Source organism: Triplophysa rosa, linkage group LG9 (assembly GCF_024868665.1).
Source record: "Triplophysa rosa linkage group LG9, Trosa_1v2, whole genome shotgun sequence".
Classification (NCBI taxonomy): Eukaryota; Metazoa; Chordata; class Actinopteri; order Cypriniformes; family Nemacheilidae; genus Triplophysa; species Triplophysa rosa.
This window is the reverse complement of record NC_079898.1, coordinates 24,769,867-24,796,333: the sequence shown is the minus strand read 5'-3', so window position 1 is coordinate 24,796,333 and position 26,467 is coordinate 24,769,867. Positions and strand designations below refer to the sequence as shown.

Below are 26,467 nucleotides of genomic sequence, written 5' to 3'. Positions count from 1 at the left end.
TTCGATGGAACTGCTGTGTTTCATGAGGCTTCGAGGAAATATAAAGTTGAGTATCATCAGCATAACAGTGAAAGCTAACTCCGTGTCGCTTTATTATATCTCCTAGAGGTAGCATGTATAATGCGAAGAGCAGAGGCCCTAAGACTGAGCCCTGTGGTACACCGTACTGGACTTGCGATTTGCGTGACACCTCATTGTTTATTGCTACAAATTGAAAACGGTCGGATAAATAAGATTTAAACCATTTCAAAGCTATTCCCTTAATGCCGACATAATTTTCGAGTCTATGTAGGAGTGTGCTGTGGTCAATGGTATCGAATGCAGCACTAAGGTCTAGCAGCACCAATAACGAGATACAACCTCGGTCAGACGCCAATAGCAGATCATTTGTAACTCTGATCAAAGCAGTCTCTGTACTGTGACATGCTCTAAATCCAGACTGGAATTCTTCATTGATGTCATTCCTTTGGAGGAAGGAGCATAATTGAGTTGAAACTACTTTTTCCAGAATTTTAGATATGAAAGGTAGATTCGATATAGGCCTGTAGTTCCTTAGTTCTCTAGGGTCGAGTTGGGGTTTTTTGACAAGGGGCCTTATAACAGCCACCTTATATGCTTTAGGCACATGTCCTAATGTCAGAGATGAGTTAATAATACCAAGAAGAGGATCTATAATTTCTGGGAGCATCTCTTTCAGTAGATTTGTAGGTATAGGGTCTAGTATGCATGTTGTTGATTTAGATGATCTAATAATTTTAGACAGCTCATCTTGATCTACGGTATAAAATAATTGCATTTTCTCCTTAAGGGCGCTGTAGTTAGTTTGTTCAGCGGGTTTCACTTCTGATTGCATTGTTATAATTTTTTCTCTATTATCTTGGATTTTATATGTGAAGTAGTTCATAAATTCATCACTGCTATGCTGATATACAGGATCAGAAATTTACAGGATTTAAAGTGATACTTCACCCAAAAATAAGAATTCTGTCATCATTTAAGTGGTTCCAAATCTGTAAAAAATAATTCTGTTAAACACAAAAGAAGATATTTTGAAGAATGTAGGACAGCAAATAGTTCTGGGGCACTTTTGACAACCATTGTCATTTTTCTGATTTAAAATGCAATATTATTTTTATTGATTTGTTATACAGTATTATTAAACCCTCACGGGCTTGGGTAAATCAGGTGTTCTTTTGATTAACCGTACAGTCCATATCATTATTCACTGATTTGAATTGAATTCTACACAGCAACAAAACATTGAAAATGAGGAAGGTGCAGATTTGTATTGAGATTTTGTTGTTTTTGTTTTTTTAGGGCAATAGAGGATCGCCTGGAGCCAGTGTAATGCCTGTAAGTACACATTACTATATATTCATAACTATAATGTCATATTTATACAGTAATGAACTACTCAAGGGCTGTAAATGTTTAACTTGTTCTTCGGCTTCTCCATGTTAAGGAATGTGAACTGGTCGAGTACATCCGCAACAACTGTGGTGAGTTTAGATATACAGTACAATATGATTCAAGATAAAATGACTGTAGAAACTTCTGTTTTGACGTTGAATCTTTTTTCTGTCTTTCATCTCAACAGCTTGCTGTACAGGTGTGGAACTACTTTTTTATGCCTCATTCACCAATATCACTTATCTAGAATAAAGGCTTTCGTGACCTTAAAAATTAAACTGAAAGTCTGTCACCTCACCGCATATGTGAATGGTCCCACATGATTAAAAAATACTGTGTGGTATACTTTAATATTTGCTTAACTAGTTAAATGCTGAGATATTATAGTTCTTAATATAGATTATCTGAAGTACAGTTTATCAGTTTACTATGGTTAATACAAAATGTTTACTATAGTAAATACAAAGTACTATATAGTATACTATAATAGTGTACTACAGTATTTAACCGTGTAGGTGTTTGGTATTTTACATTTTCTTTGAAGTTAAACAAAATAAGAGCCTTCAGGTATGTATTTTTATTAGGGCAGTCAAACGATTAATCACGATTAATCGCATCCAGAATAAAAGTTTGGGTTTACATACTGTATGTCTGTGTACTGTGCATATTAATTTGGTATTTATAAAAACATACGCATTTATTTAAGAAAAAATAAAATATTAATATTAATAAACATTTACATATCATTAAAATTATTGGCAAATATAAATAAATGTTAACATTTTCTATAATATACTGTACATGTTTGTGTTTATTAATACAAAATAAATATACACAGTACACAGACATACATTATGTAAACACAGACTTTTATTCTAGATGCGATTAATCGTTTGACAGCCCTAATTTTTATGTCTTTGTTGTTTTCAGCTAACAGAGGTCAGTGTCCAGCGTACCCCACAGAACTGGTGATCGCTCTGGACATGTCGGCCGGCGTCACCGCTCAGGTCTTCGAGCAGATGCGATCCGCCGCCCTCTCCTTACTGGAGAACATTTCCATTGCTGAGACCACCTGTCCGTGGGGGGCTCGCGTGTCCGTGATCTCCTACAGCAGCGAGTCCAAGTACCTGATCCGCTTCTCAGATCACCATCAGAAGAAACTCCTGCTGGAGGCCTTGAGCAGTATTCCTCCGGAGAGAACCACGAAAACCAGAGAAATCGGACAGGCCATGCGCTTCGTGGCGCGGAACGTCTTCAAACGCGTTCGAGAGGGACAGCTCATGAGAAAAGTGGCCGTGTTCTTCACGAACGGGCTGTCGGAAGATGCGTCCAGCATTAAAACAGCCATGCTGGAGTTCAAGGCTGCGGACATCGGTCTCGGAGTCGTGGCCTTACGCCCGGCCAATGATGTGCAGCTGGCTGTTCAGGTAACTCTGGAGACTCTGTGTTTTAAATGAATACTGTATTTGTGGACTCATGAACTCTGGAATGTTTGTTTCAGGTTGATGACACGAGAAGCTTCATCGTGGTTGATGGAGAGGGAGTCAGTCGTATTAAACAGTGCGTCATTTGTTTCGGTAAGCTCCGGTGCAAACACGTCAATATATACAGCTTTGGAAAAATGAAGAAAGCACTACACATTTGCATTTACTTAGCATTTTTACATTTATTGTTTCATTCCAATGTTTGTTGAATTTTAACAAAAGCAGAAACCCAACAGCAATGTAAAAGACTGAGAGCCAAGGCACATTAAACCTGTGAAATGCATTTAAATGCATGCAAAATAATTACTGTTGTTTTGTTTGAAAATGAATACACTTGTTTTAACCTTAAACTTGATTTCTTGATGTCTGAAAACCCTTTTTTTGTTATTTTGACCAGTTTGCACTTACATTTGCACTTATTGCCAGAAAATATAGAATGTAGTTCAGTAGGTCACAGAATGAAACAAAAAAATGTCATTTGACGTAAATACCCAAAAATGTTAAATCCAGAAAGAATGAAAATAATTCAAAAGTGGTCTCCAATTTTTTCTAGAGATGCATTTTTAAGCATTTAATCAAAACATGTTATATTGGAGTGCTGTTTTTTTTAAACTCAAATAGTCAATGGTTTTATTCAGGCATATGTTTGTGTGACAAGTTTTTTTTAAGACCTCTATTAATATTAAATGTCTTACAGTATATGTATTCTTTTACTGGCTGTACAATTTTCCTTACTATGTTTAAAAATCAAGGCCTTGATATCCCTTATGAAAATGTACCACGGTTTTACTAAACATAAAAACAAAACACATGCTTACTATAGTTAAACCGTAGTAACCACAAATGAAGTATGATTTTGTTACAGTAACCATAGTTCAACCATGGTATACGTATTAAAACTATGGTTATAAAAATGGTAATAAATAAAAAAAATTCAAGACTGAAAAGTATTAAGAAATAGTTTAATCTTAATACAGTGGCCTATTTTAAACAATGTATTTATTTGTATACTATTTATAGTATTGCATTGTCGGGCTGTTAAACGATTAATCGTGATTAATCGCATCCGGAATAAAAGTGTGTTTTTACATAATATATGTCTGTGTACTGTGCATATTAACAGATATATTATGTAAACACAAACTTATATTCTGCATGCGATTAATCACGATTAATCGTTTAACAGCCCTATTGCATTGCTACCTCATCAACAAACTTATATTGAAATCAGTTGTAAATCAAGTCTCTCTCTGACACTTCCAATGAGGAGATGCGATTTTTTAACACATTGCAGCTCAAATAATCCTAAAAGCAATGTTCATTCCCTCTCCTCAGACCGTTGTAACCCGGATCCAGCCTGTGGCATTAATGTGAATCCAGAACCCCTGCGGATGGATTTGGATCTGTCTGTGTTAATGGACGCCTCTGATAACCTGAACCCTCAACAGCATCTCAGCGTGAAGGATCTCACACTTTCTCTGTTGGATTCTGTTGACGTGAGCAGCGAGCCGAGCGCCGCCGACGGCAAAACCAGAGTGTCCGTCTACCAACAGAGCTCCACATACAGCTCCTCTTATATCCACGAGGAGTTCAGCTTCACTACATTTCAAGATCGCAGCGTGATGAAGAGACACATTACAGATACGGTGAAGCAAGCGGGCGGGGCGTCCCGTGTCGAGTTCGCTTTAGAATGGATGATCACAAACGTTCTCCTGAAAGCCGAGAGACCACGGAAGAAGCAAATGATCGTGGCCGTCTTTGGCCAAGAGCACTTGAACAAAGCTCAGCTTGACTATGTGTCTAAACTGTGTAAGTGTCAGAATGTTGTTATGTTTATCGTCATGGCGGGACAGACGTTCGACTGGAGACAGATGGAGAAGCTCACCAGCTTTCCTCTGGAGCAAAGGCTCGTGTTCCTGGGATCTGCCAGACAGAGAGATCAAGAGTACGCCGGACGCTTCATCAACGCCTTTCTACACCTGCTGAACAGTAAGAAGAAGCAGCGTCCATATTCTGATGTCATCATTCGTCCGTTGTTTGAAAAGACACACAGTTCACCTAAAAATAAACATCAGAATTGACTCTTGGCATTTCAAACCTGTATGAGTTTCTTTCTTCTGCAGAGCACAACGGGAGATATTTTGATGAACGTTGATAACCAAACAACGCTGAACCCCATTGACTTCCATTGTATGAACACAAAACCACCGAGACATTTCTCAAAATATCTTCTTTTGTGTTACACTGAAGAAAGACTCGCGTACAGGTTTACAACCACATGAGAGAGAATAAATTATGAGTTTTTATTTTTGGGTAATACTGTATTTATGTAACCCATAATCTTCAATTTTGTGTATTTGTGCTGTTGTTGTGCAGGACAGCCCATTCCTCGATCTGATGCTCCGGCCCGTGAATGTGATGCTTTTCAGCCGAGAACCGTAGAGTTTGGACAATCCGTGGAGAGGTTAGTCATTTATATATTAATATTATATATTAAACTATCTTTAAACAAGCTCAGTCTTGTTTTTGTTCTTCTGCCAATCTGACAACATGTAGAACCGTCAAAGGTTCTTCAGTTTTGTGCTTTAATGAAATAACAAAAACAAACAAACAGATATTTAAAAGAAATGCCTTTGTTTGGTGACTTGAACAGTGCACTGGCTTTCTGGAAAAAGTCAAAGGTTGTGTAGGTGGTGATGTCATAGCCTGTGAAGCTCTGGCTTAATTTCACTGGCCTAGCAGTTTGGAATAATATGCAGTGTGTAAAGCGTTTTACAAATCTGCGTGAATCGAATTGTGTCTTGTAGCGCCACATGTGATTTGAAAGCCCACCTCGGTTGACATTTGTAATTTTGGGGTTGCGTTTGCCAAAATGGAGACGTTAAAAACATTAATTATGGTCTGTTAAGTGGTTCATGGGTTAATCTCATCCAAAATAAAAGTTTGTGTTTACATGATATATGTCTGTGTACTGTGCATTAAAATTCTGTATTTATAAACACATACATGTATATATTGAACAAAAATAAAAGTAAATAAATGTTTATATACGATTTAAATTGTATATGAATATAAATAAATACATATAAATATTTCCTAAATATTTAAACGTGTACGTGTTTATAAATACAGAATTATAATGCACAGTACACAGACGTATATTATGTAAACACAAACTTTTATTCTGTATGTGATTCCATGGTCACTGTAATAAAACCATGGTTACCACAAAATAATCATGGTTTTTAAAAACCAAAGCATGGTTACTCTAGTAAACAATAGTAATCAATACACCAAAAAACATGGTTCATTTTCCTAAGGGATGCTTGTTAGGATTTCAATGAATATTGAGTTAGGAAAACTTGATCTCAGATGAGCAATAGCGCCAGAGATCGTCTAGACAGTGCTATAAAACGCGCCGTATAAAGTGCAGCGTATGAGGGCATGTTTTTGTTTGCGAGATACGATGCCAACAGTACTTTCTACTGAAATGAATTCTGTGTGTGTGTTTCAGAGAGGTCATGCTCACCGTTCCCCCAACAGAAGAAGCTCAAGAGGAAGATGAAGAGGAATATGCATACACCGAATCCTATCTAAACGACTCCACTTTTACAGAAGAACACACGGAGGAACACGAAGAGGACCCAGCCGAGCCTCCCAAGATCAAACACGGTGAATTCACATTACAGCACATTTCTGTGTTCTGATCTGTTTCAGCGAGTGTGGATCCATAGGTATTCGTGTTAATTATGATATCAAATTTTGTATTTTGTCTCAATTAACATTTAATGTATGTTAATTTAATCATCTTCATTGTGTACGATTCGCTTCATTTGACTTCTCATTTCTTCCACAGAATTGGAAAATCACCCACAGGATGATCCCAATCCAAACGAGGGTATATGAGGCAGATAATGCACATAATAAACACGTTTACTTAACAGCCGCATTAAAGTGATGCAACTCTTTCTTTTTTTCATATCTATAGACATAAAGCTTGTGATTCTGTACTGGTTGAAAGCATGTGTGTGTTTTCCGTCTGTTGTTTAGACGTTTGCCAGCTTGATTATGATGCGGGAAGATGCTCGGAGTATTCAGTGAAGTGGTACTTCAACGTCCACAGCGGTGAATGCCTTCGCTTCTGGTACGGCGGCTGCGAAGGGAACGGCAACAGGTTTAATACTCGCAAGGACTGTGAGATTGGCTGTCTATAGAGTCCAGAAAAGCATCTGCTGACACGTCTAAACTGTGATATTTAATGAATCGAATGCATCCTGATTCATATTGACGTCTTAGGGAATCGGCTTTTACAGCAGCTTCGTGCATTTGTACAGATGAGTTGGTACATACAACAGCTGGTGTATTTAAATGATGATTTTTGATCAAAGGAACGAATGTTTGTTTGATTATATTAATGTATTACCCGGTAGCAGAATTTGTGAAAAGAGAAGTATGTCCGTATGGTGCTACAAAAGGTTTTTCACAGCAGAACCATTTTTGGTTCCTTAAAGAACCGGTCCGTTCATGCCTTTTTATAGTCTAAAGAACCATTTTTTCACTATACCAAGAACTTGCCGATATTCTTGACACGGCGAATTCGTGTCACTGGTTGGGCCAGTGCTTTTAATATCTCAGGTGTGCTTTAGACTAACTGCATGAAGCGTGCTCCAGAATGACTAACTAGGTGCCATTTTAGTCAACATTTGCCATCTCTGTGTGCAGTTCACTGTATTTCAGTCAAACAAACAGAAATACACACGTTATCTTTAGCTTATAATGCTACTTTAGTTACATTGATGTTAGTGAAAGTTGTATTTGTATCTCGTTTTTAAAAACTTGAACTCCCTTGGGTTGAGTTGGCCATTGTGTTTCTGTTTTTTTCGAGGAATAAAAACACTTTGGTAAAGAAAAAGTGTACTTCTGATGTACTGTATATTTTGTGTATCATACACACATTCCTGCTCAATATTTGGTTCACAGTACGACATATGAAAAAAATCATAAATAAATCTGGAATGCACAAGTTGGGATATCGAATGAGTATTAAGTCGCTAATTCATTTGTTATGAAGTCTTGTGTTTCTGAGAGACAGAGTTATTATAGTTTTGTTTATACTGAATTAATATCTTAAATTAGTTATTGTTTATTTTAGTTCATTCTTTTGTCATTTTATTATTTATTTGTTTATTTTTGATGTTGCTATATCAGATCTCTCAGCCCAAGGCTTTTCTGTCTGTTCTCTACTGTCCTCTCCCAATAAAGGCAAAATCCCCTCCATTTAAGAAAAATAAAAATAAAAGTTCATTTTAGTAGACTAAATTAACCTTGCTTCATAGTGATACAGTATGTATAGTTTTTCATCCTTCAAAGTGTTTTAGGAAGCCACTAGTTATAAAAAAATCATGATGTTTATGCAGAGACGCCTATCTAGGGAGGAGAGTTTTGGAAAAATTGCAGCAATGGGTTTTAAATGTGTGCCAGCAGAGGGAGCCCTTATGCTTTAAACATCAACACTAGGGCCTCATTCATGAAACGTTCGTAAATATATGTTTAAAGTTTGAGTAATTTGCCCTTAAAACGAATTTGCCCTTACTTTGCATACGTCAGGTTTGATAGTGAAATGTGTGTATGTTAATGAATTCCAATCGCTCGTAAACAGGGCGCGCATGCACGCTCATTCATAGTTAGCGTAATCTCCGCATCTGCACTACAGCTACGCAAATTACGTATCTATGCTGGAATCCTCTGGACTTCATTATCTGGTTTGGCAACACCATTGCATAATAGGCTATATGCTTACCAATAAATTAATCAATTAAACTCTGTCCACCAAAGCGAGCTGAAATAATACCTGGTGCTCTTGTGAAAATGACCAGCTGGTGGCGCTCGAGAGCGCTTTGGAAGAACTGCGCGTTTTTCCGGAGACACGTTGGTTTGTTGTGATTTGGAAAATCCACGACAGTTACATGTTACTAGTGTCTTGTTTTAAAGAATATTACTGAATAGACCGTTATAAAAATGCAGTAACCAGCTATATTAACTTCTCCATTGTTGTGTGACGGTTGGTCAGTGTAGTGTTTGTCCCGCCTCTCCTCCGCTGTGGTTGGACAGCTGTGCAAAAAATGACAGTGACGAGTTTTACCCAAAGTCAAAGAGTAAAATATGAAAAAAGACAGGGCAAAAGAACTCGTTAAATGTCATTGTAGTACCCCTGAAAAGGAGGATTTCAATAATAAGTACAGTGCACCATGCTCTTCACTCACATTGTTTACTACGAATCAAGTTTTGATAACAAATCAACAGTTTTACAGTAATAAATGCATCAGTTTACATATTGAAATGGAGAAAATGAATTCAAACAATAAATCAGCACTTTTTAAGCACAACCGTACTGTAAATGCATTAACGCCAGTGTCAGTTTAGATCACAAATAACATTTCATTCAATTAACATTGACATGTATTTTTCCCAGTACCTGTCCTCTCACACTTCACAAAATGCATATAAAAATGCACCGGAGGTAGCATGTGGGCTATACTACATTCAAATTCCAGATTACCCACAAGTTTGCAACTTTTACAGCATCCAATAATAAATCACACATTCAGCTGTTATCATCCGTAGAAGGACACTTCACAGCATAAGACACAACTGGTGAACATTTACCCCTTACATGTGTTATATACAGTGTGCGAGGAAACCCACGTGGTAGCATTAGCCGATTGCCATATCTGCTAGGGTACATTTCACTAAAACACTCTAAACTATACAATCAACTCGTGACATTCAATGAACTTTAAATCGACTGACTCATGTGGTCCTAACATTTAATTATTCACATACATATGCGTGTTACAATGTGCACAATTTCTATGTGCTAATGCTAGCGAATAGCTTTTTCTATATAAAACGGTTTAACCTAACATTTCTAAACAGCATTTAGTGGAATACATTTCGAAGCAGCATTGAACATTTGTGTGCAAAGGTGTGTTTAAAATACCTGAAAAGGAGGATTTCAATAATAAGTACAGTGCACTATGCTCTTCACTCACATTGTTTACTACGAATGAAGCGCATCGCGAGAACTCCCACCTATTAGAAGACGCACGCCACACGCAACCAATAAGCTGCAACTATCTTACCCATAGTAACATTTTCATAAACAGAACATTTCAGTGCTATATATATATATAACATGGGAAAGTACAAAAAAAATACCAACATCTGATTTATATATAATACTTTTCACAGTATCATTCCCAGCATATTACACTCTCCCCTTATTGAAAAGATGTCGTCCCCGACATGTGAACACTTAGGAGATACTAAATATTTTTTGAAAGTCACTTCACATTTTAGATACACAACAGCTACAAGAACTCTGGGACTGATGGCCCCCCCTTTTTTTCCTTAGTCCATTTTCTTATCAGAAAGTGCGGCATGTTGACAAATGTCCCTCGGTTAAGAACAACAGTCCATTAGACTAAGTTTTCGTTTTAACCGGCAATTGCCATATTGACAAGAGTCCCATGGTTCCCAACAATCGTCCATTTGGATAAATTGTCCACATGAATAACAAAAGAACAACCCACATATGCTAGTGACAGTCCACGTGAAACTTGCATTGCTCAATGTGGTTGTGTTTAGGCCCTAAAACAGTCCATTTCAAAGGCACTTAATAGCGTCATGGAAATTAACTTAGGGGCAACAAGAGTTTTCAGTTAGTAGCGGAAAGCTGGGGCTTGGTGATAATAAAGGGGCACTGGTGACCAAGTGGTGGGAACTTTATAAGTATGATAATAGTCACTTGTCATGTGCTGCACATTGTGACACTCTGGTGTCCCAAAGATGTCATATGTGAACCTCTTTGGAGGTCGCCGTGCTCTTGTTGTCAACTTCATACTGTTCTGCTCTCCTAAGCGCATGTTTCTCTGCTCTTGTGTTTCATTGAGTCCTCTTTCAATGAACTCCCGTCCCTCTCGTTCAGCGGCTGATTCAACCTTCGACACTCCCTGCTCGTCTCCTGTGTAATTCACCCATCTCTGCTCTCCAAGCTCAGTCTCAGATTCGACCGGGGTTGGCTGTAAGCAGGGCTCAAGTACTTTCTCAGAAATATGCACAGAAGGTTCAGGTAAGCAGGACCCTCTTAACAAGACATTGTTCTTGGTCACATCTAGTCTGTCCATCCCTTGGTCCACCTGCTGGAATTCCACTCCAATACTATACTCATCTTCATCACTCTCACTATTTGTCCCTTGCACATACTCTCTGCTTTCCTTTCCAGGCTGGCCCTTCTTTTCCTTCCGTCGGTGATGTGTGGACTCTTGTCCCTCAACAATAGTTAAAGGTAAGTGCTCGCAGGGTAAAAGGAGATTTCTGTGTAAGACTCTTGATCTTCCTTTTCCCCGTTCTGGTTTCACCTCATAGACAGGGGCATCTTCCACGGCTTTGCGGACAACTACGTGAACTTCATCCTCCCAGTAGTTCCTAAGCTTTCCAGGGCCCCCTCGCGGAGTGAGGTTTTTTACGAGGACACGATTACCTGGCTGTAGGTCAGCACATCTTACTTTGTGGTCATAGTTCCGCTTATTCCTCTCAGCAGACCTCTTTGCATGCTCCCGAGCAATCGTATAAGCCTCTTCCAACCCCTTTGCCCAGCGTTCTACATATTCTCGATGGCTGGTGGACCCTTGGGCATGGTCAATTCCAAACAATGCATCCACCGGTAGCCTTGGGGAGCGACCGAACAACAGGTAAAATGGCGAGAAACCAGTGACGTCGCATTTGGTACAGTTGTAGGCAAAGACTAATTTGTTAAGGGATTCCTTCCAATTGGATTTCTCTTTCTCCGTCAGTGTCTTGAGCATCTGTAATATTGTTCGATTAAACCTCTCCACCTGACCGTTTCCCTGTGGATGGTACGGTGTGGTTCTAGATGCCATGACACCACTGTACTTCCTTAGTTGGTCAAACAACTGGTTTTCGAATTCCCTGCCTTGGTCATGATGGATCCTGGAAGGAAATCCGAACTTCAGGGCATAATCGTTGAACAGTCGGTCCGCCACAGTTTTGCCTGATTTCGAAGTGGTGGTATAGGCTTGAACAAATCGAGTGAAGTGATCGATGACCACAAGAATGTACTCATATCCTCCCTTGCACTTGTCTAGGTGGAGAAAGTCGACTGAAATTAGTTCGAATGGGTAAGTCGTTTCAATGTTCTTTAGTGGTGCTCGTGTCTCCCGGCATGGTTTCTTCTGCTTGATGCATGGACACTCTCTCAATACATATTGCTCAATATCCTTCTGCATTTGCGGCCAAAAGAAACGATCTCTGATAAGGCTTGTAGTGCGATCCAACCCTTGATGGCCCATGTTATCGTGTAGTTCCCTCAGGACAATGCTCTTGAACCTGAATGGTAACACAAGCTGAGTCCGCTGGGACGTCTTACGGTGCAGAATACCATGCTCGTCCAAATGTAACTTGTCCCACTCCCTTAGGTACACTCGAGACTTTAGGTTGCCTGCCCTCCACTGTTTTAATCTTGGTCGAGACCCAGATCGCAAATGCTTGATGATCATTTGGATGTCTTCGTCATCATCCTGTGCCTGTCGGATCTCCTCTTTAGATAACGATTTCAATGGCACTTCGTTGATGTTTTCCCATGCCATTACATCCTCGCAACTTACAGTCATCGTGGGGCCCAAGTCATCCTGGATTTCAACTGCTTGTATCATGGCTCCGATGCAATCCGGTGAGAACTCCTCTGTATATTTCTCCATCATGGTCTCTAGGCCCACGGGCATTCTAGACAACGAGTCCGCATCCACATTCTCCCTCCCTGGCCGGTAGCGGATGGTAAAGTGGTAGTCCGCTAGTTCACCGACCCAGCGACAACCGGTGGCATTTAATTTTGCTGTTGAGAGTACATAAGTCAAGGGATTGTTGTCACTATACACCGTGAAAGTCGGAGCGTAGTACAAATAGTCCTTGAATTTTTCCGTCACAGCCCATTTTAGGGCGAGGAACTCCAGTTTCCCACTGTGGAGGTGGTAATTCTTCTCAGAAGCTGTCAAAGTCCTGGACCCATACGCAATCACCCTCAACTCTTCATCCTGCCTTTGATAAAGGACCGCCCCCAGGCCTTGATTTGAAGCGTCTGTGTGCAGGATAAATGGTTTTGAGAATTCCGGGAACCCTAACACCGGCGGTTGGACCAAACACTCGATCAGTTTCTCTAAAACTTCTTGGTGGTCCGGTGTCCATTCAATTGGCTGGTTTGATGGCACCACACTACTGGTTTTGCTTTTCACTGTCCTTCGTCTTCCTCTTGTTGGACTCTCCCCATCACTGTTTTTTTTTTTTAAGAGGCCGTAAAGGGGACTGGCGATTCTGGAAAAATCCTTGATGTACCGTCGGTAGTAACTAAGCAAGCCTAACATCTTGCGTAGCTCACCTACAGTTCCTGGTCGCTTGTCCTTCAAAGTGGTTACAGCGGCGGTGTCAGCTGGGTCCATCCGACTACCTGCTGCAGAGACAATCCTACCAAGGTATCTCACTTCATTTTTGAACACGTCACATTTCTGGGGTTTTAGCTTAATACCATGAGCACAGAGTCGCCTTAGTACTGTCCTCACTGCATCCACTTGGTCGTCGAACTTTTTGGTAAAAACCAAGATATCGTCCAAATACGGCACACATGTCTCATCTCTCAATCCCTCCAGACAGGTCTCCATAAACCGCTGGAAGGCAGCTGGCGCGTTCATAAGGCCGAACGGAATACGAATCCATTCGTATAGACCCCACGGGGTTGTAAATGCTGTCAGTGGCCTGCTCCCTGAAGTCATGAAGCCCTGATGGTAGGCTTTCCCTTGGTCGAGCAAGGAGAACCACGAGTTGCCCCCCAGACCATCTAGAATGTCCTGCACTCGAGGAATAGGCTGGCGGTCAGGTACAGTCTTCCTATTTAGATCCCTATAATCTATGCACAGCCTGAGGCTGCCATCCCGTTTCCGCACGCATACAATCGGCGAAGAATAGGAGGAGTTGGACTTGTCTATCCAACCTTGCGCAATTAAGTCATGCAAGTAATCCTTCATCTCCTGGTACAAGGGCTTTGGGACTGAATTGTACGTTCGAGACACAGGTGTATTGTCGTTTAAGGAGATACTCATTTGTAGTTCTTTTGCACACCCAATATCGTTGTCGGATTTTGAGAAAGCCTGACACTCCTCTCTTAACATTTGTTTCACTTGTTCTTGTTGTTGTACAGTTAAGTGGCTTATGTCAACGGGTGGGTCCCAAAGGCCGTCTTCCTCAGTCGTCCCTGGTGTTACTTCGGCCGTAACCTGGGACACAGACCCTGTTTCTTTTGGAGAGATCATCGCTGCAGGTAAAACGGACTTAACTGGTTGCACAATCCCTAACTCCACCCTACATCCAAGGAGAATGTCGTGATCAGTCTCATTTTGTATGCTTAAAGTGACAGAAGGATGGTCACCCCTTTTGACCTCCAGGAGGGTGTCAAACAGTTCCAGGCCCTCGGGATACTGTGGGTCAATACATGGCTCAAACAGTAACACACTGTCATGTCTCACAGGTGGCATCTTGACTTGGCATTGTATCTGCATGGTCGTGCGTTTTGGTATATTCACAGGTCGCCTTGCAGCATGCACAGGAAACTCACAGAGATCAGCGGCTGTCACCCGGTTAATGAAGGCATGTACTTTTCCCCTCTTCAGGCTCGGGAAGGCATTTAACACCGTCTGGTAGAGCTGGCTGTTAGGCACCCTGTTTGTTTTGTCTGTATCCTTTTGCTTTATCACCTGCTCGATTACATTAAAGCCGATGATAGGTTTAGAAAGTTGCTGGCCCTTCAGGACAAGCACAGGGATGACATATTCCTTTCCTCTCTTCGCAGGGGAGGCCAACTTGAATGTAACCTCAACCCATCCACTGTACGGCATATCAGTGCCATTGGCGGCCACGAGATGTAGACATTCTATCGTCTCTGTAGCTTCAGTAATGTCCCTCAATCTTACTTCAGGTATGTACGTATCCTTCCACTGGTTATCAATTATGCAAACCTGGGAGCCCGTGTCCCACAGAGCCTCTGTTTTATGTCCATGCAGGTAACAGGCCACCAAGCATTGCCTGCCGACTAGGGAAGTTACTGGAGAGTGTGGATTAACTCGGCATTGAGCTGTTATGATGCGGTCTATGTCATGAGGTACAACATTCAATGGTCTGCTCCGTAACTGTAGTGCTGAGTGTAGTCGGGACGTGCTTGCCTCTCGGGTCACTCCCTGTCCCTCTGGAGTAGCCCCTCCCCGTTTAACGGAGTCCTGGTATCACGGGCTCTGCAGCCCACTGCAAAATGCTCGCTGCTGCCACAATAATAGCAATGAGTGCATAGTTCCATGGCTCCCCTCTGTTGGCAATGAAAGCATTGTCTGGGACGCTGGCGCCTGGGCTGTCGAAACGGCCGTTCATTAGTGTGTTGTCGTATGATTGGGTATGGTAACTGATTGGCTTGGGAGGGTATTTGGACGTGGTGGTGTTGGGGCTGCTGTTGTTGAACCGGATGCGCCAGGGGCCGGAGTGGTGGTTGCGTTGTATACTGTTGCTGTGGGACAGCACACTGTTGCGGTTGAGAACGGTATGATGGTTGTTCATAGGTGACCGGTTCTGGTCTTTGAGGTTGGTGTCCTGGCCCAGGGCACCACTCTGGTGGCAGCTGGCTGACATTCGGCCTGTCCGGAGGATGCTGGTCACTGCTGAGTGCAAAGCATTGTTTAGACGCTGCAGATGGTTGCTGAATTGTTCTTTTGATCTGCGTTATGTCATCACTGAGTTTTTTTAGTTCTGAGAGCAAATCAAGTTTTGATGATTTAGACTGACATTTTTGCTCAGGGCTCGGTTCATCTAGCTGTGTGGCGTTAACACTGACCTGACGTTCGTTCTTCCGTTTGCTCTGTCTCTCTGCTTCGTGTGAGCATGCAATGTTTATTCTTTCCAGTAATACTTCATCAGAGATTGCAGGGTCAGAGAGATATGGCTGTAAGTCACTCTGGATACGGTCGTTTTGTAACCCTGTAAGGACTGAATGGAGGAACATATTCTGTACTAAAATAGGGTCATACTTCAATCCAGATTCATCCTCTTGTGAAGCAAAAAGGATTTTCTGTCTCAGATCGAGGGTACGTATCAGGAAGTTTTGTGGGGTCTCTTTACTGCGCTGACTTTCTGTGGTCAACTGTTTGTATAACTCAGTAGCATTTTTTTCCTGATAATGGGAACGGAGGATGCGTCTCAAGGTTGGAAGAGTTAATCCAATTTTCCCTTCGAGATAGCTACGTAACTGCAGCCCTGGTGTAATTGACCTGATCACAGAGTCTATAATCTCTTGTTCTGAATAACCTTTGTTCAGCCCACTTTCTATTTGACGAGCTAGACTAGAAAATGACAATCTGTCCTTCTGGCCAGGTTCACCAATCAAGCCTGAGATCTTTAACTCTTTGTGCCAGACCACTGATGCATTTTGTCTCTGGGGCGGTTGTGGTTGCCCTGTAAGTCCTTCAGTGGATGTCATCTGTGCTCCTACAATGCTACGTTCGGAATCAGTACTGATATGCATAGCCTGAAACGTCTCAGTTACAGTGTTTGTCTCTCTCATTGGTCTCTGGGTTGTATTCACTGCCCTTTCAATCGACCTAGGTTCTGCCTCCGTTTCTGAGTTGTTATTAATGGACTGTGTGAGGGCATTGATTTTCTCATTTATGTTCATTAACTCAGCCATTCCATTATCTTCTAGTTCTTCGAGCTCACTCCTCAATAGATAGTTACTGAGATGCCTTATGAGCAAGAGGCGGGTCACGTTTGTTACATCTGTTACAGTGATGTGTAGGAGAAAGCAAAGTTCTATTATTTTACCTCGGGACAATGTGCATAATTTCTCTCCTATTTCCTCTTGAAGACTTTGTAGCGCATTCATCCTCTTGTTTCCCGTTGCAGTGTATACAATGTTGGAAGTGGTGGTTACCTCACTGACCTGGGCCTTGTCGCCTGTGTAATTCACTGTACCTCAAGCGCACACACCACTGAATCAGGTAAGCTCCTTCACTTCACTTTGCTGCCTCGCTCCTCGCTTCATCAATAGAAATTTAGTAGGATGAAACCGGGTGGGTCTCGCTGATAAAGGAGTCAGACCACCCGAGCATCCATCCCAGCGGTGCCTCCAAATTTATGTAGTACCCCTGAAAAGGAGGATTTCAATAATAAGTACAGTGCACTATGCTCTTCACTCACATTGTTTACTACGAATCTAGTTTTGATAACAAATCAACAGTTTTACAGTAATAAATGCATCAGTTTACATATTGAAATGGAGAAAATGAATTCAAACAATAAATCAGCACTTTTTAAGCACAACCGTACTGTAAATGCATTAACGCCAGTGTCAGTTTAGATCACAAATAACATTTCATTCAATTAACATTGACATGTATTTTTCCCAGTACCTGTCCTCTCACACTTCACAAAATGCATATAAAAATGCACCGGAGGTAGCATGTGGGCTATACTACATTCAAATTCCAGATTACCCACAAGTTTGCAACTTTTACAGCATCCAATAATAAATCACACATTCAGCTGTTATCATCCGTAGAAGGACACTTCACAGCATAAGACACAACTGGTGAACATTTACCCCTTACATGTGTTATATACAGTGTGCGAGGAAACCCACGTGGTAGCATTAGCCGATTGCCATATCTGCTAGGGTACATTTCACTAAAACACTCTAAACTATACAATCAACTCGTGACATTCAATGAACTTTAAATCGACTGACTCATGTGGTCCTAACATTTAATTATTCACATACATATGCGTGTTACAATGTGCACAATTTCTATGTGCTAATGCTAGCGAATAGCTTTTACTATATAAAACGGTTTAACCTAACATTTCTAAACAGCATTTAGTGGAATACATTTCGAAGCAGCATTGAACATTTGTGTGCAAAGGTGCGTTTAAAATACCTGAAAAGGAGGATTTCAATAATAAGTACAGTGCACCATGCTCTTCACTCACATTGTTTACTACGAATGAAGCGCATCGCGAGAACTCCCACCTATTAGAAGACGCACGCCACACGCAACCAATAAGCTGCAACTATCTTACCCATAGTAACATTTTCATAAACAGAACATTTCAGTGCTATATATATATATAACATGGGAAAGTACAAAAAAAATACCAACATCTGATATATATATAATACTTTTCACAGTATCATTCCCAGCATATTACATCATTATGATACACAGTAAATCAGTTTGTCTAAAAGAATATACGGAACGTTTGAATAGTTGACGCACCATTATCCGAACATTTAGGTCAAAACGACTTTACGAACGATTTACAGAAAAAAAATCACGAATGAGGCCCTATGAGTGTGTCATGTAGGCTATGCACATTTGTGGCACAAACCACAGAAAAGACGCTTTTCAGTTCCATCAGATTTAATGACACTGTGTCCAGGAGAATGTTGATAAGGTCACTGTCAAATTGAGAACACGGTAGTGTTTAGACCTCAGATTCCCATAAATCATAGTAATTGACCATCACTGATAGTCCCATCAGGATAAATTCAGTAAGTTCATGGAGGGCCGGTCAGAATCCCTCATGATGTTATTGCTGACGCGAGAGATGTTCAGCCCTTGTTGAGAGAGTTTAGTTTCTCCCAGAGACAACATTCACATTTATGAGAAAACAGACAGAAATATCACTTCATTACTATTGAACAGAAGTTCTAACTCAAATCTTCCAAACAAAAGTCATCTGTGGGCCCAGGACAGATGGGTTCTTCCTTTAAATGTTTTCTTCAGTAGTTTCTCCTAGTCCTTCCTTAGACTCTTTCAAACTCTTGAAAGCTCTCAAAAGATTTGTTGTCGTTTACTTGGTATAGCTCACTATAATCAGTTTGTTTAAAGAACTATTTACTAATAAGTGTGACAGACTGTGAGAAAGAAAAAACCACAGAAGAGATCTTTTTGATGTCAAAATAATTCACTGAGATTAAGTGCGAGTTTTCTCCGTCTCAGATATTTCTCCTGAGAAACGAGTTTCGGAAGAGATCAAACTGAGCTCAGATATGTCAAGTCTGCAATCAAAAGTCAATATACTGATCTTTACCCAAATCCCGATTATGTGAACTAGGACGTGTTCTGTTTCTATGAGTTCTGGTTAAAAAAAACATTCACAATCTTCACAGTGATGCCATAGAGAAATCACTTTTGGTTCACTAAAGAACCAAAGAGTCTTCTTCCAAAGAACCTTTTCTGCAACAAAAGGTGGATGTTAAAGGTTCTTTATGGAACCACACAACCCTAGAATGAGCATTCTCTAAATGAGAACATGCAGAACTGTATTCTAGGAACTGGCACCTTTAAAGAAAGTGTTTGTTGGTTTGTGGTTTGTTTTTACATTTTTGGAAACGGCATAATTCCCAAACGTCAATTTCTGTTATTTTATCATTTTGACTACAATTATGTAAATAAAAAATGTGCGGGTTTGTCCCGAGGTCTGGCTGTTCTGTTCTGTTCTGTGCACGTTGTCCATTTTAAGTGGCAAACAAAGGTTGAGATAGATTTCATCACACTAAGTCGAAGAATATACATCAAGCTCCTCGTCCACATCTGTAGTGATGCAGAATACAGTTTGTTTAAGGAAAGACAGAATTCCTTTTTCTGTTCTGCGTTTCTCTGGTGTTTCTCTCCATTCAGCCACAGATTTCTTCTCATCTTCAGTCCGCTGGATCCAGAGGAGTCAGCGTGAAGGTTCACTTTCACAACATCCTTCAGATGTGCTCACTGTGTTCCCAGTCCAGCAGAAATATTCCAGATTACAGATTTGGCTTTAGATAACACCCAGAAGTCCCGAATGAGCACATGTGGGTAACAGCGTCATCTTTTGATGACACTTTAATCATGTTCAAAGATGGCGTCCTGTTGTTGCTGCTGTTACTGTCCGATGGGATCTGTGGCGAGAGAGGAAGAGATGCAAGTGTCTAAGGTTAGTGAATTATCAGGTGTTTTTCTATAGAACCCAAATGTTTTAGTCCACCTGAATCCCAAATGTTAGTGGAGGTACATTCTAACATATTCTTACGAACTCTTGCCTGGCGTCTTCTGGACTCTTATACTTTGCTCCGCAGCAGTCCACCTGATGGATGCTCGGGCGTACTGCACTCGGATGAGTTCTTGGCTTTATCCTTATTATTGTTTGGTTCGTTGTCTTTGATGATGTCATACTGACGGCAGAAGAGAGCTATCACACCTGGACAAAGGAAACAGACATTTAATACTGAAAAACATCACATCCACTTCATGTATTTGAATCCCGAGATCATGCAGCAAAGTTGACATGATGTCATGACAATCTCACCGGCCCACATGACCAGAACCACCACGATGATGATGAACTCTCCTGCCCTCAGCTGAGCATTCTGTTCTACTTCTTCCATGGTAACTTCTTCTGTAAATCACAATTATCAGATTCAGACAGGACAATTTCTCGCAAAATATATATTTTATTTTATGTAAGATGCTAAAGGTATTATAGTAATGAGTATCCACTTTTTTTTCATTTGATTTGTGTGTTAAATGTGATTTATTAATAGTTTGTGGTGAGTACCTTTGCTTTTGGATGCTTGTGTTTCAGCTTCTCTCGGTGTTCTGAACTGCAGCGGTTCACTGACAGGACTCGGTCCGCTTACGCTGATGGATTGAACGTGCACAATGTAGTCTGAGTCTGCCTCCAAATCCCACAATGCACAGCTCCTCATAGTGGTGTTCACTTCCTGGATGAAGCGCAGCATGTGCACGTCTTTTTTCTGGTAAACATAAATCATCATTAAGCCAAATGTTAACCGTTTTCTCCATATGCACCAATGTGACACAATTTTAGACACTTAAAAATCCCCTAGCTCATAAACGCTTTGAGAATAACAGCTGTTTCTGTTCTGCTGAGGTTTCTCTGTCTGGAGTTGTGCACACAACAGATTCTCTGTGTGCCCGCTGATAAATTAATGGTCTGATAAATAAAGGACAGGAAAAGTTGCGTCACCATGACAACAGGTAATGACTCACAAACATCTGGGCCACGTTTCCCGAAACTTTCTTAACGCTACGTCGTTATTAAATTATACCTTAAGCTGTACCTTATCGTTAATATGTGTTTCCCGAGACGTACTTAATACCTTCTGTAAGTCATAAGGTATGTCGGAAGGTATGTCTGGGGCGCTTAGCTACACATTATCACTGTTAAGAGTTCACTCCGCGAGTAGCCACTGTGAAAAAAAGCTTCTTTACATCGCAGTCTATACAAATAAAATTATAAAGTAAAATATACCAGTATATTGATGTGTTTTGATGCAAAGAATACAATTGTCTTTTCGCTGATGGTTGTTAGCTTTTTAACGATATTATCTAAAGGTGCATCAGCTGGCAAACCAAAGAATTTCGAGTATATGTAAAGAGAAAGATTGTGGTAGGAAGGAAGTTTAGTCAAACTGCAGCGATACAGTAATTTTTTGGCTGAATCAAAGACGACGCCATCCGCGGAGCATTTAAGTGCATTTAATCCGTGAAAACCTGGCTACAATTTATGCTGCAATTATAATAGAAAAGTTAACCTGGCACGGCAGCAAATTCAGCAGCTTTTGGATCTTGTTGGTCTAACTTTGTCAAGACAAACTCAACGGAGCAGCCCCTCAATTCAGCTGTGTTTTTCCTGCTATATTGATCATGTTCCGCATTCTACGCTTTTATTGAGTAAATAATGACACTATATATTATGATAATATAAAATAGGGGTTACCAAACACAGCTATAATCAAAGGTAGGCTATCTCATGGCACACATTTTAAATAGAAAATAGGGAAATAATACACATTCACTCCCTTTACTTTTTCTTTTCATGAATGAAATAAGTTTAATTGCAATTTCAAAACACCTTATTGTAGGGCTGCACAATTATGGCAAACTTGTTTAGGCCTATATTATTCCCCTTGATATTGTAACTGGGATGAATAATGTTGATTATATTTTAATGTTTTAATAAACGCGGCCATAAACTACATGCTTTGCGCTGTAAATGCGCCGCTTGCGCATCCAGTGTCCAAGCACAATAAATGTGCAAACTATACAAGTAATTGTTAGTTGCTGGAATAAACTTTTTTAATGCACCGCAACAGCAAGTGGCTTTGCGTGACCCTCCGTCCCAAAGTTTGAGAACCTTTGATTTAAATGACCATACTGCCAATTAGTATAGCGGTTTCGCACACTCATTTCACATTTAAATAATATCCATGGTTGGATTTAGTTTGCAATTTGGTTTATTTTTATCCTATGAGTCCTAATGCAACTTCAACTATTTCTAAAGTGCTTATTTTATAAAGAAAGCATCTACCTCACACAACGCAGTGAAGCAGTCCCTGTATAGAGTGAACAATTGATTGATCCATTAATTCATTAATTCAGCACCACCGCCATGGACAGCACCTGACGTGGGACGTAAGACGTAAGAAAGTAGGACGTTACTAAGGTATAGTTCGGGAAACACGCCTAGAAAAGGTGTAACTGTACACTCTAAAAAAAAGCCGTAAAAATAGGGCACAATATACTGTATTAATATGAAGGAATTTTCCGTGTTCATTTTTACAGTTGTTTTACCTGTATTTTACATTTTGCACTGCATTCATTTGCATTTTAGCATTAATGGAAATGTCCGTAAAATAAAGGAAAATGTACTGGTAATTTTCTGCCAGTACTTTATCTGTTTTTTCACGGGATTTTTTTTTACAGTGTAGTTAAGGTGTACCTACGAGTCTTCGTAGCGCGCTAAGAGACAACGTTATCGGGAAACACAGCCATGTGCTATAGGGAGCCGCAGAGATGACGTGTTTTTGTAGGCAAACCCAGAAGTTAGCGCGAGTGGTTCCCTCGACCGAAAGCCTATTCGTTTTTCCCATAGACTTTTGGAAGATGGCAAAAAATAAGCTCTGTGATTAACAAAGGTTTATGATGTTTGCACGTTTTGTCTATCAAGATAATCTTTACAAATTAACACAACATTTGTTACTTTTAAAGCTGAAATACAATCGGCAGAAGTAAAAAGCTAACACGATGCTATAAACGGGTCGCTCGATATCAACATCACTACCACCAAGCCTCCGACAACTCTTTCAAACTTTATTAAAAATGTGTTCCCTGGTAAGTAATTACTCCGTGAATTAATCCGCATACGTTTTAAGGGATTATTTGTGAGCTTTATATGCGCGATGACGTCTAACGTCCCCGCCAAAGGAAGTAGTCGCTTTTAGCAACTTGTAAGCAACCGCCGTTTTTAAGACACAACAAGGCTTTAAAAAATCACAAGCGGGTTATAATAAAATACAATAAAAATAAAACGTGAAAATACTTAGAGGTTTTGTTTACCACAGACCTTATTTCGGGCGATTTACCAAAAACCCATTTAAAAAACCCGTAGACTTCGGAGCGATGGAACCGGAAGTCCTACAATGCTAAGGGGCTGTGTCCACCGAGGCGCATTTAGCCGAGCTCCTGCCGTTTTCAGCCGCGTAAATGCGCCTCGGAGGACACAGCCCCTTACGCGGCAGAAAACGGCAGGAGCTCGGCTGAAACCGCCCGCTGCAGGCGCAGCGTTCTGCCCAAAGTTGAGCATTTTTCAACTTTGGGCGCTCGGTCGAACGCCGGCGCTGATCGTGGGAAAAACGCATAGCACCAGCGCCGAGCGCGGAAAAAGACGTCAACTGATGGCTTTTTTTGAAAGCGCGGTGTTCCCGTTGAAAACAATTGAAAAAACACGCCGGCCGCAGGCGTAAACGCCTCGGTGGACACAGCCTCGCTTCTGGGGTTTGGATACAAAAATACGTCATCTCTGTGGCTGCCTATAAACCATGTCCGTTTAAGAATGTTTACTTTTTCTTGTTTTTTGCTTGTCTTTTTCCTCTTTTTTGATTCCTTGCTTTCTCTCTCTCTCTCTCTCTCTCTCTCTCTCTCTCTCTCTCTCTCTCTCTCTCTCTGTCTCTCTCTCTCCCTCTCTGAGTACCTGCTGTGTGATGGCAAATCCGATGACTGACTCCCTGTCTGGCGTGTCCCATGTGAGCAGAGCATAGTTGGACTTCAGATCTTTGATCGACACGTTCACTGGAGCTACCAAGCTGTCTGAGAAATGCAGAAACAGATATTCAGTCTGTTCTTTTAAACAAATAATCTCATACATTTATGACCAGGTAACTTTCCCACCATGCCAAACTTTTGCAGAATCATAATATGCAGGACAGAAAAGGTTGACTCTGTTCACAAATGTGTCATTTATTTTATTGTTTAGACTTCACAGTTTCGCATCAGGCTAGGATGTGAAGATGGTTTCAGAAAGTCAAATCTTTCTTTTGCTGTTCACTGTTCTCTCGTGTGAAAGAAATGTGTGATTGATTAGGAAGAGTTCATTAACGCTGTGTTGTCGGGTACTAATGAAGCCTCTGTGGGAATTATAGTATTTATGAGCCTATGAACGCCACCATGATGACATAATGACCTGCGGCAAACTGCAGCTAACCGTGAACTGTTAATGAATTTAATGGCTTCAATGCATCCAATAGAGACTTGAACTTATCAGAGGCATTACGCTCTGCTGTTAACAGTTTCAGTAAATGAAACTCAAGTGCTGTAGTTGAAGATCATTACTCTAACAATGCAAAGATTTTGGGTTTGATACCAGGGAACACACAAACTGATCAAATATCTCAAATATGGATTGAATGCACTGTCAGTCGATTTAGATAAAAGTGTCAGCTAAATGTAAATCACCAGTGCAACATCATGTGCTTGTCATGCATTTGTTAGTGTATTTAGGAGGAAACTCACAGGGAAACAACCTTCCAATGCAAATCTAAAGCTTTAGTGTTGGGCTTTGTTGCCATGGAGAAGCAAGTCAGTGGAAATCTCTTCTTGTGCCAATAACAGTCCATCAGGAATTGAGTACATCGTAAAAAGTGAGCGTTACACACCAAAATGGAGGTGGGGGGTTGGAGGGGAGAGGTGTACTGTAACTTTAGCTGAAATTAACAAATCAATTCAGAAATAATGAGTTTTTACATTTTGAGCAAAGAGTTAACATTTGTCTTTAAAATGATGCACACTGATGATTTGTGCACGATAAGACCAGGAATGTTTATCGAGAGCGTAAAAAGGGTACATTTCATGTTGCCTTATGAATCATTTTGATTCCGTTTGTTCATCTGTAAGAACAACATTATTGTGTGTGTGTATTGCACTCTTGTGTCTGTATGTAGTGCTTGTCAGTGAATTATTATTATTAGTGTGTGTGTGTGCGGTCTGTGTGGTGATGTATGGTTTATAAACTGGAGAAGAATAAGATCAGTTTTAATGTAGAAAACTGCTCTCTGTTTCTCTCTCCTCTGCCAGTTCCATACAAGCATTTCATGTCCAGTGTTCTTTCTGCTGAAAGCGTGGAGTGAATCCTGTCTCTGGAACCTCTAAAAGCATCCAAGAACTGACAGTATCTGCTGCCAGAAGCCGTTTACACAATGATCCATGGCTTTCCCCTCTTTGCTAGGGCTTGAATATAGTGCAGTAAGATGTAAAATTTATAGGCACTTGAGTTGATGTGTTGGCTGCTGGCTTTGTCTCTACCAGAGGAAACTTTTTTATGGTTCAGCATAAATGTCATGCTTCAATTAGTGGCAACAGCAATGCAGTATAAAATCACTGTCGCTGAATTTTAACAGATACATAAAGGTCAGCTTATGATGTGTAGTGAGATTTTTAAGCGTCGCACGTGAGCGTGTGTATGTGTTTGTTTGTGCATGCGTGCGTGCTGTGACGCAACAAGTGTGTGTTTTAGGTATAATATTTCTGTCCCGTTTGTCGTCAGTGTTTTTGTGTGTGTGTGAATTATACAGTATGTGTGCTTGTTGCAGATACACACGTCTCATCTTAAAACACGCTAACCAATATGAAACATGCAATGTGACCACATAAACATCTTGTAATTTCTCACTGGATGTCGAAATCAAAGAGACATTCCTGCGAGCAACAGCTTAAATCTACAAGTCGATTATTGTGAATAACTTACCAGCGACGACCCACGACGCTCCAAAGCAGCTCAATACGAGCAGCGGCGTGGTCATGAAGAATCCCCTCATCCCTTCCACGGAGGCTGGACGTGAAATATCATCTATTCGATTCGCTGTCAGTGTCTGGAGTGGACGCGCTTGATTTCAGCACCGCGGACAGCGCTCGGCATCAGCCCGACACGCGCGTCCTCGAGCTCGGATGCTCACGCGAAGAATTTCATGGCAAAGCTTCCTTTTTGTGTCTGTGGGTTTTCATACGAGTACCGTTTAAAACGACGTGCTGCACTGGAGAGGCTTCAAACTATCTGAAGGTGTGTGATGCCTGAATCGTCTCTCTCTCTCTCTCTCTCTCTCTCTCTCTCTCTCTCTCTCTCTCTCTCTCTCTCTC

At 40.8% G+C, this 26,467-nt stretch overlaps 2 protein-coding genes across 4 annotated transcripts in view; one reads left to right on the top strand and one right to left on the bottom strand.

Moving 5' to 3' along the window:
- Positions 1 to 7,799, top strand: part of LOC130558756 (collagen alpha-6(VI) chain) — a 36,652-nt gene extending 28,853 nt beyond the window's left edge. The window contains exons 33-42 of the mRNA XM_057341357.1: positions 1,318 to 1,353; positions 1,463 to 1,499; positions 1,598 to 1,609; positions 2,341 to 2,837; positions 2,912 to 2,987; positions 4,230 to 4,883; positions 5,271 to 5,358; positions 6,409 to 6,566; positions 6,751 to 6,792; positions 6,945 to 7,799. Of these exons, the coding sequence (XP_057197340.1) occupies positions 1,318 to 1,353; positions 1,463 to 1,499; positions 1,598 to 1,609; positions 2,341 to 2,837; positions 2,912 to 2,987; positions 4,230 to 4,883; positions 5,271 to 5,358; positions 6,409 to 6,566; positions 6,751 to 6,792; positions 6,945 to 7,108 (1,764 nt within the window). The 3' untranslated portion in view covers positions 7,109 to 7,799. The remainder of the gene's footprint in view (positions 1 to 1,317; positions 1,354 to 1,462; positions 1,500 to 1,597; positions 1,610 to 2,340; positions 2,838 to 2,911; positions 2,988 to 4,229; positions 4,884 to 5,270; positions 5,359 to 6,408; positions 6,567 to 6,750; positions 6,793 to 6,944) is intronic.
- Positions 7,800 to 18,413: 10,614 nt separating this feature from the next.
- On the bottom strand, positions 18,414 to 26,411 carry fndc5a (fibronectin type III domain containing 5a). Of its 3 annotated transcripts, none has more exons than XM_057342347.1 (6): positions 26,079 to 26,411; positions 24,030 to 24,145; positions 20,592 to 20,790; positions 20,343 to 20,432; positions 20,067 to 20,234; positions 18,414 to 19,935 (listed from the first exon to the last, which is right to left on the bottom strand). In XM_057342347.1, exons 1-5 carry the CDS (start codon positions 26,146 to 26,148, stop codon positions 20,095 to 20,097), a joined length of 615 nt encoding a protein of 204 aa, XP_057198330.1. In that variant the 5' UTR covers positions 26,149 to 26,411; the 3' UTR covers positions 18,414 to 19,935; positions 20,067 to 20,094. The 3 variants fall into 3 exon arrangements, with proteins under 3 accessions (XP_057198330.1, XP_057198331.1, XP_057198329.1); XM_057342348.1 differs by having other exon boundaries at positions 20,071 to 20,234; XM_057342346.1 differs by having other exon boundaries at positions 18,416 to 19,935; positions 20,077 to 20,234.
- Between the last annotated feature and the right edge of the window lie 56 nt (positions 26,412 to 26,467).